The sequence below is a fragment of the Marmota marmota genome, unplaced genomic scaffold (genome assembly GCF_001458135.2).
Source record: "Marmota marmota marmota unplaced genomic scaffold, marMar, whole genome shotgun sequence".
Classification (NCBI taxonomy): domain Eukaryota; kingdom Metazoa; phylum Chordata; class Mammalia; order Rodentia; family Sciuridae; genus Marmota; species Marmota marmota.
In genome coordinates, this window is record NW_026000037.1 from 58,905,691 (window position 1) to 58,920,677 (window position 14,987).

At 35.4% G+C, this 14,987-nt stretch overlaps 1 protein-coding gene across 3 annotated transcripts in view; it reads left to right on the forward strand.

Moving 5' to 3' along the window:
• The window catches only part of Pdk1 (pyruvate dehydrogenase kinase 1), a 35,957-nt gene continuing 20,970 nt past the window's right edge, over positions 1–14,987 (forward strand). For all 3 annotated transcript variants that reach the window (XM_015479322.2, XM_048812487.1, XM_048812488.1), the window contains exons 1-8: positions 1–103; positions 1,479–1,620; positions 5,287–5,358; positions 7,999–8,183; positions 8,459–8,548; positions 9,966–10,043; positions 11,575–11,651; positions 13,453–13,551. In XM_015479322.2, the coding sequence (XP_015334808.1) occupies positions 82–103; positions 1,479–1,620; positions 5,287–5,358; positions 7,999–8,183; positions 8,459–8,548; positions 9,966–10,043; positions 11,575–11,651; positions 13,453–13,551 (765 nt within the window). In that variant the 5' untranslated portion in view covers positions 1–81. The remainder of the gene's footprint in view (positions 104–1,478; positions 1,621–5,286; positions 5,359–7,998; positions 8,184–8,458; positions 8,549–9,965; positions 10,044–11,574; positions 11,652–13,452; positions 13,552–14,987) is intronic.

Genomic DNA, 14,987 nt, shown 5'->3' on the forward strand with positions numbered 1-14,987 from the left:
TTCGGGCTCCGGCCCGGCGTCGGAACGCGCGTTCCGGGCCAAGTGGACTTCTACGCGCGCTTCTCGCCGTCGCCGCTTTCCATGAAGCAGTTCCTGGACTTCGGTGAGCGCGGCCCACCTCGGGCCTTTGTGCGGCTCCGGGCGCGGAGCTGAGACCGGGGGCGGCTACCTCTGCTCCCCCTTCTCCTCAGTCGCCCCCCCCCCCACATGTTCTTCCTTCCTCTCTTGAGGGTGCTGGTGCTAGCAGGCCGGGTAAATACCTGGGGGCGTGTAGCTTTTTTACTCTGTGCTGTTGAAAACAAATCAGAAGGGTGGTAGGCAGAATGACGTCCCTTCTTTCTGTGCACGTGTGCAGGTGCGCTCTCGGGACCAGGCCCCTATGGGGGAGCCAGGTTCGGGCGAGAGTCCTGAGTGCAGGCACCTCCGGGAATAGCTTTCTAAATATGTAGAGTGATTGTAAGTACAATCATACGATGATTGCATAGAATTGGCATGAATATAGGGAAAGCAAGTTATAACTGGCCCAGTGTTTCTTTAGAATGTTTTCCTTGCCAGTGGCTTAAGACTGTTTCCACCAACAGCACATTCATTGCATAAGTAGCCAATGAATCTTGAGCATGTGTAAAGTACAGGAGTGCAGGAGACTGTGGAGTTTACCACTTTTCATCCAGGTTGTCTGGAATGTGTGCAACAGATTGCAGAAGGAATGGAAATTAGGCATTTGACTTTGACTTCTCATCTGGGGGCCATAAGGGGAAAAGGGAAAACTCAACATAGACTGTTTTGAAAAGTCCAAAAGTTTTGAGTAGAAAAAGTTATCTTCATTGTTGTAAGTGCTGTGAGGTCACTAATATAGCTAGTGGGCTTGAAAGATAAGAGTATGGCTGCCAGCTTATCTTAAGACAGTGGTTTATGGTGGCAGGTAGTGGTGGTTTCTTAGTTTTGTTTCTTTGAGGGATTTTTGTTTGTTTTGGCTCAAAACACACCATCACTCTCACTTTTACTTTAAAATGACAATAGTGTGGTGAATAGGGTAATTTGACCTTGTTTGCAAGTATACCACTATTACATTTTCACAGGTTGTTTTCCTGTAATACCATAGTTTCTGCTGTTGATAAAGTAAAGGTGCCTTTGCTAAAGCAGCAAGATTCAATTAATTAAAAATGTATTGCTGAAATAATATGACCTTTTGGCTTAACTTTAAGTGAAGCAACTTGCCAAAGGACATTTTTTTTTTATCCAGCTTAGCATTCTGATATAGGAATGGAGATAGAGGAGGTGCAGGTGGCTTTCCATGAATTACACAATTGGCTAGGTCTTGCTTGAAAATGGTTGCTGAACAGGCATTGGTGGTTTTGATTTCTGTGATTCTTCCACTCTGGACTGACCAGGTAACTCCCCTGCATTTCTCCCTACTTCTTGACTTCTAGTGCCTTAGGTTTTTACTTAACTGTTTTTCCTTCTGTGTTTATTTTCAGGATCGGTGAATGCTTGTGAAAAGACCTCATTTATGTTTCTGCGGCAAGAGTTACCTGTGAGACTGGCAAATATAATGAAAGAAATAAGTCTTCTTCCAGATAATCTTCTCAGGACGCCATCCGTTCAATTGGTTCAAAGCTGGTAACCTTCCCATTTTGTGTTTGTAATTTTGATGGAATCATGGACTTTACTCAAGGTTAAACCAAATGCTTTTTTACTTTTCAGTGGAATCTTATGGTGGTAGCAGTAGTTCTCTTTTGCTTTTTGGGGGTAGGGTGGGGTGGAGAGTTATATATCTAGGGTTGTCATCTGAATTCTGGGCTTTATCATGCCTTAGTTTTGAGAAAACCAGTCAGATGTGCACAGAAATACAGATACCAAATTAAGATTTATGTTATTAAATATGCAGGGATGTTATAATCTAATATAAGACAAATATCTACCACTTGTTGATGGCTGGATACTTATGTACATTACCTTCATTTTCTTCAGTGACCCTGCTTGGTAGTTATTAACTTCATTTTACACGGTGAGGATGAGTCACATATAGGTGAAGTCTTTTGCCTAAGGGGATACCACAGATAGTGGAGCTGGGATTCAAACCCCGATTCACTGGGCTCTACTATACCCTGCTGCCATCAGAATTATGAAAGCTATTAAAGGGTGCATATGGTTGATAAAGTAAAGGTGCCTTTGCTAAAGGGATGTATGCATGTAAACTGCATTTATCTTTATAAATCACAAAAGTTAAAATTTACTCGGTTTTTATTAACATGTATTTATTATATACTTTAGTGAGGTTCAGTGTGATGTTTCAATATGTACATACAACATGTACTGATCGTATTCTTCCATTTTAAAAGTGAAGTTATTGAAATTGTATAGAAACTGTGATTTTTCTTTCCAAAAATGATAGTAAAGGTCTTAAGGGTACACATTTCTATGTGGCCACCTATCAGTAGCCCTTGTTGTTAATGTTACTAATTTTAAAAATTTATGCTCTTAAGGACTATAAATTTTTAAAAAGGAAAGAAAAAGTACACATACACTGGCCAGAGTTAAGTCTTAAATGGAAAAGTTTAACTGTAAGACATTTCCCAATTGATTCATGGAAATCCTAATTTTCCTTTTGTAGGAGTTATAGCTTGAGTGAAACCCTGATCCAAAATCAGTTTTTAAAATGAGCAAAAAAAAGTAGGACTATTGCATATATGATCATCAGTTGTTATCTGGTCCAAGTATGGAACAGTTATAAATGTGTGTTTATTTATATATATATATATTTATTTATTTATTTATTTATTTTATTTATTTATTTTTTAATTTTTGGTACTAGAGACTGAACCTAGAGCCACTGAACTACATCTCTAGGTCTAGGCCTTTAATTGTTTTATTTTGAGATAGGGTCTTGCTAAGTTGCTGAGGCTGGCCTTGAACTTGCAATCCTCCTGCCTCAGCCTCCTGAGTCTCTGGGATTATAGGCCTGAGCCATCATGGTTGGAATACATGTGGTTTAAGTAAGAGGCAATGTTTTAGAAATTATTATGGAATTGAAGGAGAAAATATAATTTTCTGAAGGAAGTTTTTCCTGTTTCTTAAAATTCTTTTGTAGGGGATGTGGCTCAAGCAGTAGCGCATCGCCTGGCATGCGTGCGGCCCAGGTTCGATCCTCAGCACCACATACAAAGATGTTGTGTCTGCCGAAAAACTAAAAATAAATAATATTTTAAAAAAATTCTTTTGTAAAAGTTGCATATTCTACCTTTATGGAGGTTCCTTAAAGACTAGGCATAGAACCATTATATGACCTATCTATACCACTACTTAGTATTTAAAAAAATTTTTTTTTAGTGTTAGATGGACAAAATATTTTTATTTATTTATTTTTATGTGGTACTGAAGATTAAACCCAGTGCCTCACATGTGCTAAGCAAGTGCTCTATAACTGAACTACAAACTCAGTTCCACTTCTTAGTGTTTATCCTGAAGAATTAAAAGTCATCTTACTACAGTGATACATGCATACCATGTTCAGAGCAACACAATTCACCATAGCCAAACTATGGAACCAGGCTAGGTGTCCATCAGTGGATGAATGGATAAAGAAAATATGGGATATATACACAATGGAATTTTATTCAGTCGTAAAGAAAAATGAATCATGGCATTTGCAGGATTTTGGATGGAACTAGGGGCCATCATGTTAAGCAAAGTAAGTCAGTCTCAGAGGTCAAGGGTATATGTTTCTCTCGTGTGGAACTTAGAGAGGAAAAAAAAGGGAAAAAAAGATGTGGTGGATCTCTTAAAAATCAAAGGGAGATCAGTAGAGGAAAGGGACCAAGAGGTGGGAGGATGGGAAGTTCTGGGGAATGAGAAAAAGAAAGAGTAGCATATGCTACTTTTTGAAATTTGGTCTTAGAAGAGGTAGGTGTTCAAATATCTCTTAAAGAACATACTTTTTCTTACCAATGATGAGAAAATTAAGGGTTAAAACAGAATGGTGTTCTGCATTTTGGAAAGCAAGTAAAGCCTATTGCTTTTCAGGATCAGTTTTCTAGACCAACATATGGATTTACAGATTTGAAAAATACTTTCATTGTCCTTGTTGCCTGCTAAGTTACAGAAGTTGTAGATAAACTGCTGAAGTAGAACTTAACACTGATTGTGAGGTAATTTTAGCACTGGCCCTGTAGTGCCATTGTACTGTGGCTGCATGACCTTCAGGAAGTCATTTGACCTTTCTCATTTTGGTCATTCATAAACAGGTGTTTTGCTGTCTTGAATTGTGAGGTAAATTGACAACCTTTATTTTCATGATTTCATATTTGTGTTTAGTTCTCTCTAAGCCACATGGTAAAAGAAATATGGTAGATTATAGGCTCTCAGCAAACATTTGTTGACTGGGTATATGCATCTAAACTTAAGCTTTTAAAATACAAACATTTAAGTTAGATTGTTAGAGCAAGGTAAGCTAACCTCCTCCTTTTACTGAGACTAAACAAGCCATTTGCCCAAGATCACATGGTTAGTTAGCATATCAGATTTAGTTTTCAGGACAGTCAGTATTTATACTGTAATTCACGGTGGGGTTTGAAAGATTTAAAAACTATTTTAGTATATAGACCTTGAAATAGGAAATCTTAAAATGAAATTTGACCTTTTATTTTGGCTTTCTAGGGGTTGAACCTAGGGGCTTTCTGCCACTGAACTATATCACTATCCCTTTTTATTTTTTATTTATAATTTTTATTATAAAATTTTATAATTTTTATTTTAAAATTTAAATTTTAAAGTAGGTTTTTTAAGCTGATTTTCACAATATTGAACTTTCAGAATGTAGAAAACTTTAATCCCTGCCAGGTGTGGTGGCACATGCCTATAATCCCAGGGGCTCAGGACGCAGAGGCAGGAGGATTGAGAGTTCAAAGCTAGCCTCAGAAACTTAGCAAGGCCCTAAGCAACTTAGTGAGGCCCTAGGCGACTTAGTGAGACCCTGTCTTTAAATTTTTTTTTTTTTAAAGAGAGAGAGAGAGAAAAAGAGAGAATTTTTTTAATATTTATATTTTAGTTTTCAGCGGACACAACATCTTTGTTTGTATGTGGTGCTGAGGATCGAACCCGGGCTGCACGCATGCCAGGCGAGCACGCTACCACTTGAGCCACATCCCTAGCCCATAGAGAGACCCTGTCTTTAAATAAAATATTTTTTAAAAAGGGTTGGGATGTGGCTCAGGTGTTTAGTGTCCCTGAGTTCAATTCCCAGTACCAAAAGAAAAAAGAAAACTCTAACCCAGATTTGCATTTCAGGTATATTCAGAGTCTTCAGGAGCTTCTTGAGTTTAAGGATAAAAGTGCCGAAGATGCTAAAGCTATTTATGAGTAAGTATATGAGTTTGACTCTATTCCAAACCCAATTTTTATATCCTTTAAACATTATATAAAAATATAAATGGGGGCTGCAGCTGTAGCTCAATGGTAAAATGCTTGCCTGGCATATGTGAGGCACTGGATTCGATCCTCAGCACCACATAAAAGTAAATAAGGATACTGTGTGTCCATCTACAACTAAAAAAATATTAAAAAAAAAAACATAAATGTATTACATTTAAACCTGCTATTGGACCACTGTAGGGAAATTGATGAACTTTTAGCTTTCTTCTACTTTAGAATGTATGATATATCTATGTATTTATAGCAGCCCATATTGGTAAGGCAGGTAATGTCTATCAATGAGCTGGTCTGGAAAGAGGAATTTCTGAATGTTCTTCACAGTAGGAAAAGACAAAAAGGCTCAAGGGTGATGATCAGTAGAAATCTGGATATGGCCTCATTGCCACTGGAACTGTAAACTTGGAGAGTGTGTGGCCTTCCAGTGGACACTCACCCTCAGTCAACCACTGATCATCACCATTTGGAAATGCTGCTCAAATCATCTGAATTTTTCTGTTTTTAAAGAAAATCTACAAGTCTAGTTTTTAAATGTAAAACCTTCCAATTGTGAAAGACTGGTATCTAATTTCAATTCTTTTGTTATACTAAAAGACTATAAAAACATGATTGTACATCTCTATGATAATGTAAGTGATGTGACTGATTTCCTAACCAGCATACAAATTGATAAATCAGAGTAGTCACCTCAGCAGGATTCTTCTTATTCCAATGAATGTTGCTCAAAATGTAAAGACTATCTTGTCCTCAGAATCTTCTATAGAGTTTTTGAACAGTCTTTAAACTGGATAGCAACTCTTAATTTTTTAAACATGATTTTGGTATGAAAATAAAATAAAAAAATCACTATGTGCCTAGTTGGGTATCACACTTTACATGAGTGATGTCATTTAGTGTTGAAGACAACTCTGCTGAGATAATATGTTTGTGCACAAAGAGGGTAGGTGACTTGAGGTCACATAGCCAGCAAATGGTAGGACCCAGATTTGAACCCAGGGAATCTTACTTAAAAGTAAACTTTAGAATCTTCTATAGAAGCTGTAGAATCTGCTGAAAGCAATCACTCAGAGCTGAATAGAAAATAAGATGAGCAGTTATATAGAATAATACTGTGGTTTTTTTTTTTTTAATGGACACATTATCTTTATTTTATTTATTTATTTTTATGTGATGCTGAGGATCAAACCCAGTGTCTCATACGTGTGAGGCAAGTGCTCTACTACTGAGCCACAATTTCAGCCCAATACTGTTTTGTTTTTGTTTTTGTTTTGTGATGTGAGGTGTCAAACCCTAGGCCTCATGCATGCTAGGCATGTGCTCTACAGCTGACCCACAAACCCATCCCATATTGTTTTTTTAAGAGAACTGTGAAGTAAATGAATAAAGAGGGCATTGGAATTATGAATTGTTTGTTGTTTTTGAGGAACCTCGTTGTTTGTATTTTGGCTTCATAGTTTGATTTTAAAGCTGATTACAAATAAGGAATTCCAGAAGTGTTTTGAGCAGTAAGAACATCATTGGTATAAGTTAATAGTACTCAAGGCGATGACTCTGAATGGGAAAGCACTCATTTGGAAGTGTAAATTCTGATGGGTATGTTAGGAGATTGATTTTGTTATTTTATAATAAAGACTGCTTTCCTCTTTTATTTGGTTCCTGAAATTAATCATGCAGTGTCTCCTAAGTGATAGAAATGGAAAGGCGGTATGAGTTGATTTTTCCTTTAGTACAATGGTCTACTTTTCCTCTTCTATTTTATGGACTCATAGGATGAATGAAATTAGAGGGTTTGTTTTGTTTTGTTTACTATTCTGTTTTAAGCGGTTCTTTCTCCCTTAGAACTCTAGGGAATAGTTCCAATCCCAACAGCCTTCATTGGTTCATTCATCTTGATTTTGTACAAAGCATGTACTCCCTAGAAGCAAGTGCTCTGCCTCCCCTTATGCAGAATCTCCTTGGAATACCATCCTTATAGACTGCTTAGATGATTTTGGTTGATAATGACTAAAGAACACTGTTAATAATTATAATTGTGTTGTGTGGCAGCCTTACTTTTAGGAGTCTAAGAATTAAATTTTGAAAATTTCATTTCAGAGGTCCTCATACCTTTATGGATTCAGTATATTTTATGATCTGAAATTTGGTTAAGTAGGTGTAGGAAAACAGGCATTGAAGCTCTTTTGACTGGACCAGGGATTTCTTGTCTATTATAGTTGGCTAAGCTTTGATGTTATGTTTGTTTTTTGATACCAAGGGCACCTAACCATTGAACCACATCCCCAGCTCCTTTGGTATTTTATTTTGAGACAGGTCTCACTAAGTTACTTAGGGCCTTTCTAAATTTCTGAAGCTGGCTTTGAACTTGCAATCCTCCTGCCTCAGCCTCCTGAGTTGCCAGGATTACAGATTTGCCCCACCACACCTGGCAAGCTTTTTTTTTTTCTTTCCTTCCTTTTATTTTTTTAAACTCTTCATTTCTCTGGTTGTACACGCACATCTGGCAAGCTTATTTTTTAGTATTAAACTCACTTGTCAATATATTTGGCTGTTTTAACAGACTGAGGTTTTTAGCTTCACAGATACTGTGATACGGATCAGAAACCGACACAACGACGTTATTCCCACAATGGCCCAGGGTGTGATTGAATACAAGGAGAGCTTCGGGGTGGATCCTGTCACCAGCCAGAATGTGCAGTACTTTTTGGATCGATTCTACATGAGTCGAATTTCAATCAGAATGTTACTAAATCAGCACTGTAAGTGTCCTGAAGTTGAGAGAAGCTGCTGAATAAAGTGTGTTTGAGTATTTTAAATTCATTTAGAAAACTGCCCTTTAGTGAAAGCATTTAGTTGCACTTTTTTGCTTATTAAGAAAAGTAAGTAGACTAAAAAGGAGTATTTTTATTGAATGTAAAATGCCAGTTTTATGCTTAAAGAAAATAGCTATTCTATTTAGTACCATTTGGAGAAATAGTTATCAAACCTGGAAAATTAGATAGATTTGCTTACTTGTTTTTTTATTTTTTGATAGCTTTATTGTTTGGTGGAAAAGGAAGTCCATCTCATCGAAAACACATTGGTAGTATAAATCCAAACTGCAATGTAGTGGAAGTTATTAAAGGTAAATGCATTTCTTCTTTTGAAAGGTTATAAAAGTCAAAATAGTTGAATGTTTTTCTTGCTACTAAAACACCTATTACTTTATCATGAGACAAAATGTTAGGAGCAAATGTGTGAGTTTGAAAATTACTTTATAACATTAATTGTGTGTTATGAATAGGATGAATGTTTTGTTGATAGAAGTCTTTGTTAAGCAAAGTTTGGTGATATTGTTGAAGGTATCTATCTTTTTCACTTTAAAAAACTCAAATCTCTACTCTCTTCTTTTTAATTCTTTATTCTAGAAGCAATAATTCATAACATTTTAGGTTACATCTTTTTATATTCTTTCTCTTTGTACCATGTGTACATACATGTATGAAATTGTTGATCATGCCTATTTTTATTGTTTGTGGAATATAGGATATACCATATATTTTTCTATAAGCTTACAGATAGATACCTTACAATGTTGATACATATGGATACACCCTAAATTCTTGTGTTTTTTGTTTTTTTTGCGGGGGATGGTACTGGGGATTGAACTCAGGGCACTCAACCACCAAGCCATATCCCCAGCCCTATTTTGTATTTTATTTAGAGACAGGGTCTCACTGAATTGCTTAGTGCCTTCTTGTTACTGAGATTGCCTTTGAGTTTACAATCCTCCTATCTCAGCCTCCCTAGCCACTAGGATTACAGACATGCACCAGTGTGCCTGGCCACCCTATGTTCTTGAATGGTTATGTAGAATTTATCAGTATGTGTTAATCTTATTAATCTATTCTCCTGTTAATACACACTTGGGTGGTTTTCTTTTTTTTTTTTTGTTACCAACAATATTGCAGTGAGCATCCTTATGCTGACATTGGCTAGTATGTTATAAGGCAGGATTCCTATAATTATAATACTTAAATGCATTTAAATTTTTGATACATCCAAAAGAAAAAAGGTATCAAACAATGAATAAGAATACCTATTTCTAAAATCCTCAAAGTCTTCATTTTTGATATGTGTATTATAAATATTTTCTTTACCTGCTGTTTTTCTTTTGATGTGTTTATGGTATCTTCTTCCATACTAATGTTTTAAAATTTTTAAAAATATTTTTTTAGTTGTAGATGGACACAATACCTTTATTTTATTTATTTATTTTTATGTTGTGCCGAGGATTGAACCCAGTGCCTCACATGTGCTAGGCAAGTGCTCTACCACTGAGCTACAACCCCAGCCCTGATGTTTTCAATTATTGTAGTCAATCTGTCATTCTTCTTCATGGATTTTAGATTTTGTCATGTTACGCTTTTCCCCCTAAGATTATTGAAGTTTATTTTCTTCTATAGAGAGTTTTAAATTTTCGTTTGTTAGTATTGTTGCCATCTTAATGCATGAAACTTATGGAGATTTATTTAATATTTTTTTGTTTTGATTTACACTAGATGGCTATGAAAATGCTAGGCGTCTCTGTGATTTGTATTATATTAACTCTCCTGAACTAGAACTTGAAGAACTAAATGGTAAGCATGATGTTGTCTTTTCAGTGATTAGTGTCATGACTACTGAGAAGGAATTGTAGGAAGAATTTATATTTGTTTTGATTTAAAAAATTTTTTTTTCATTAAATTTTTCATTGGGTATAAAAGCTGAAGAGCAATCCTATAAAATATATACAAGTGTGTACACACACATATAATTTAGTTGGATTCTTTGTGAAAAATGTTTTGGCTTTTTCTGTTCAATTTTCCTTATTTTTAATTGATATATTGCTTATATTTTATTTTCTGGATAGTCAGAAAAAAAAATGATGCCAGGAAAATTACATTTGACTTTTATGTATGCTTTCAGTAATGTAAAGGTTACCCTTTTTTTTTTTTTTTTTGACTTCCTGACTTGTATATCTTTTTTTTTTTTTAATTGAGGAAATGAAAAGACTAGGTATATAAGAGAGGAACAAACAATGCTCATCTATTTGAGATCACTTTCTCTCTGATGGTTGTCTTTTACTCTTTTGGACAAAAAGGGTTTAGATGTCTTAGAAGATTAATGAGTATCACTGTTTTTCCTGAAAGTATGATAGTTTGACTGACAATTTTAAGAAGATGGTGGGAAAAATAAAATCAAATAGACTTGTACTAAGCCATATTCTGGACCCTACAATGGGAGCATGGTTGGAGAAATTGCCCAGTTGAAAATAGAGTTGCTTGGTGGTTTTCTAAAGCCATGTTGATTCTTCTGATTCACAATGTGCCATTTACTAATTAAGAATCTCAATGCACAAATGATAGTTTGGGAACATGAACTGCTGTGGGCAGTTTCCAGATATCCCATTCGTGTTCCCAAGGGGGAGTTTATTCAGAGGACAGTCTGATTTATTAGTTGAGTTTAAAATTGATTTATTGGTAGAATTATTCTAAAGCATGGTGTGTCTCATTTCTTCACTCTTCTAAAGGTCTGTTCTAGGTACACTTGTTTCCCTTCCCCACCCCTAGCTTGCTCCTGTTAAATGTTCAAATGCAGAATTATTATCCTTTGAGAAACTGGTGCTAACTTTTTATGATTGTGATTATTATTTTATTATTATTCAGCTGGATTTCCATACAAATAAATGCCTGAGATAAAATAGACAGCATTCCACCCAAATGCAACTTTTAGAAAATGGTTTTAAAATATATATTTATATGAATGAGACTATGGAATCTGTAGACTTTTAATACTCTTTAGAAAGAAAAATTCCTGCCTAAAGGTTGAGGTCTTTTAAAAAGACTTACCGTTATAGAGAAGGATGGGAGGATGGGTTGGTTAAATAATTATGCCAGATTGTGAAAAATGACCACAGGACTCTTGTCTTTGTCAGTTTTCACTATTAGTGAGTGTGGGGTTCAAACACTAATACAGTGAAGAAGTATTTGGAAGTATTGTGGCAGTTCTCCCCCAAATAACACTGTCCTCCATAGTTAATGTTTTCTTTTCATCACTACACAATTTATTCTTAAAAATGCTTTAAGCACATCTCTCTGTACTTTCATATTTTTCTCTTCTGCTCTATAGCAAAATCACCAGGACAACCAATACAAGTGGTTTATGTACCATCCCATCTCTATCACATGGTGTTTGAACTTTTCAAGGTTTGTAAAATAGTATTACATAACCTTTATCAGTCCTTTCCTGAGGATAGGAATTTGCTCTGCAAGTCAAATATTCCTCTGGGTTCTATTTCATTAAAAGATGCCATTTCATGCCACATTGCTGGAGAACAGCCATTTGTAAGTAAGGTCAGGCACCTTTAGGTAGTGGTGAGCTCAGACTTCAGAGTTAGAAAGACCCGAGTTTGAATTCCACTTCTGCCACTTAGTATGTGTGACGTTGGGCAAGTCACTCAACTTCTTAGTTTCTTCTCCTGTAAAACAAGGATAATACTATCAATATTATTTATGAAGATTGGACATGTGAAAGTGTCCAGTGCAATGACAGCCCATTATAGGTGCTTAACAAAGTTATATTCATGTTTTTGTAAACCAAAATATTTAGAAGAGTGATCTTTTTTCTACCCTTGAGCCCCATTGGTATGCTTGCCTTTTAAGTCATATTGACTCACAAGGCTTCTACATTATGTTTGCTCCTTATAACAAAATTTGAAAACTAAATAAAATTATACTGGTAAAGTTGAGGGTATTTCTTTTTCTCCTCCAATGACACTTGTTGATTGATATGAAAGTGGGTGATGAGTGGCACTGGTTCCTGTGGCTGAAGACAGCTGCCCTAAGTCAGAAGCCTGTATTTGCCTTACTTTAGTTACCAGGTCTTCAACCAGCAACCATCAGCAACCAGAATAGAGAAGAGGTGGCTTTATGTCTGATTATGTAAAATAAAAATATACTGAAACACAGAAATTGACTGAATATCTCAGAAAAGCAAGTGTTCAAGAATGCTTTTCTGTTCTGAGACTGTAAGAACGCATCTAATACCTTTCAGAATGTAACAAAGTGGTTAAGTGTGATTGGCACTTAAAGTGTTAAAATGTTCTTTTCCTTGAAATTTCAGTCACATGAAGACCAATGATGCTTAATATGAGAAGCATTCCATATTCTGTATTTTATATCATACCAGTAATGACAATAGTTTTCTGTTGGAACCTCCTCTTGAGCTACCTTGGATAGGGATAATGCAGTCTCTTTCTCAGGCTACTCAGTCCTGAATGGTGTGCCAGTGCCAACATGCTCTTCCAAATTCAGTCCCGACTTTAGCTTTTTTTAGTTGTATCTTCCCCGACCCCTAGTATTGGGCTTTGGACTCAAGGCCTCGTAGGTGCTAGGCAAGTGCTCTATCCCTGAGCTACACCCGTAGCAGTTATAGCTAGTCTTTATCAATTTCTACTCCAGTGCTACGTGTCATGTTACTTGTATTTAATGCTCACAGTGTATTGGCATTGAGTACCTCATGTCCTTTAGAAATTGGTCAAACAGTTTTACAATATAAATATCTTTAGTTTCAAACTTGCAATAAAGGAAGCTATTATAAGACTATTGGCATTTCTACTATATGAAAAAAAATTATTTTCTTTTAAAGAAATTTATAAGAATTAAACGAATTCTTAAAAGTAGAGCTGTAACTGAGTTTTCAAAACTAAGTTTTGCTTAGTATTTACTAAAATTCTGAAAGTGGATGGAATCTTACTTTAATGTTAACTAGTTTAAAGTATTTAGAAATCAACTTTTGGAAAATGTGCAGAATTTAGTTGGAATCTTTAAATGAAAGTAGTCTTCAACTTTCTCCCAAAATTGACTCAAAAAAATTTTAAAGTAATCTTTATGGTTATAAGAATTATAATTCTTTGAATTAAATTCAAATAGTGCAGATGTACTTGAAAATTATATTTTCTCTTTTTTAAAAAAGTTTTATTCTTAACATACCCTTGATGTATTTCAGAATGCAATGAGAGCAACTATGGAACACCATGCTGACAAAGGTGTTTACCCCCCTGTTCAAGTTCATGTTACATTGGGTAATGAGGATTTGACTGTAAAGGTAACTTTTTTCAAATTGATGTACAGGAATGCAAGGATAACCATATACATAGCTTCTAGCAGACCTAATTTACTCTCAGGGGAAAGAAATCTAGTCTTTAACACATAATAAGTACAGTGCTTCATTTATGTGGCAGATTATAGAATTATTTGAAGTTTATTTCCGGTGTGGTCCCTAATCCAAGTAGTTCAAATTGAAGTAAATCCTAGAGACAGACAGTAGTAATTATGAGTATCTATTTTGATAACCAAAATCAAAAACATTTGGTTATTTATATTTTGATGGAAAGAGTAAATATTTTTTCATTTTTAAACATACTTTTCAGTCTCCTTTTGCTTTGTTTTATCTGGTTCTTGTAACAGCTCCTTATTTAGGACACAGGTAATTTTACCTGCAGTTTTAAAGATGAGGAAGGTAAGAGTAATTAGCTTAGGATCACACAGGAAACCGATGCCATGGGATATGAAATTCAGTCCTCTGATCTCAGTGTCAGGCCTTTCCATTACAGTGTTCCGATAATCCAGTTATCGGAAGAAGAGCATGATAGTGTTTTTGTTTTTAAAATAATTACGTAAAATGTGGAGAATATAAAAATCTGACAGGTTAGTTCCTGGCCATTTGTTGGCCTCATAATTCAGATAGTCTTTGAGTTATTTCTTCTGGTAGTTATTGCTGTATTTCTGAGGAGTATTCTGATAATACTATTTCTGAAATTTTCCACATCTTAAATGCAAATATTAGCTTTCTGTTATAGTAGCCTAGGAGTTAGAGCATCAAGACATTAATGGAATACTTGTCCCCTCACTCCCAGCCACAGGTGCTGCTCTGCCTGCATGTATTTAAGTATTAAGTTCATACATGGAAAGGTTGAAAATAATCATGCAGAATTTTGAAGGTGCCTTTTCTTTTTTAAAAGCATATAATTCATTGATTTCTTTTTTTTAAGTGTATTCACAAAGTTGTACAATCATCACAACTGACTAATTTCAGAACATTTTTCATCACTCCCAAGAAAAATCTGAATTCCCTCCCATTAATAGTCACTCTCCATTTGATCTTCTTCCCAGCCCTTGGCAACCATTATCTACTTTCTCTCTATGGAAATCCCTGCTTTGGACATTTCATATAAATGCTGTATGTAGTCTTTTGTGACTGACTTCTTTCACTTAGTATAATGTTACAGCATGTATCAGTAGTTCATTCTTTTTTTATGGATGAATAATGTTCAGTTAGAGGGATATGACACATTTTGACTATCCATTCATTAGATGATGGGCATTTGTTTTTTTTCAGTATTTTGGTTATGATGAAATAATACTACTATAATATGTTAAGTTTTTATGTGAATGTGTATTTCAGTCCTTCTGTTACAGGTCTGGGGTCTTTTGGGAAACTGAGCAGCATGAAGGCTCCCCTTCAAACCCTAATTCTTGCAA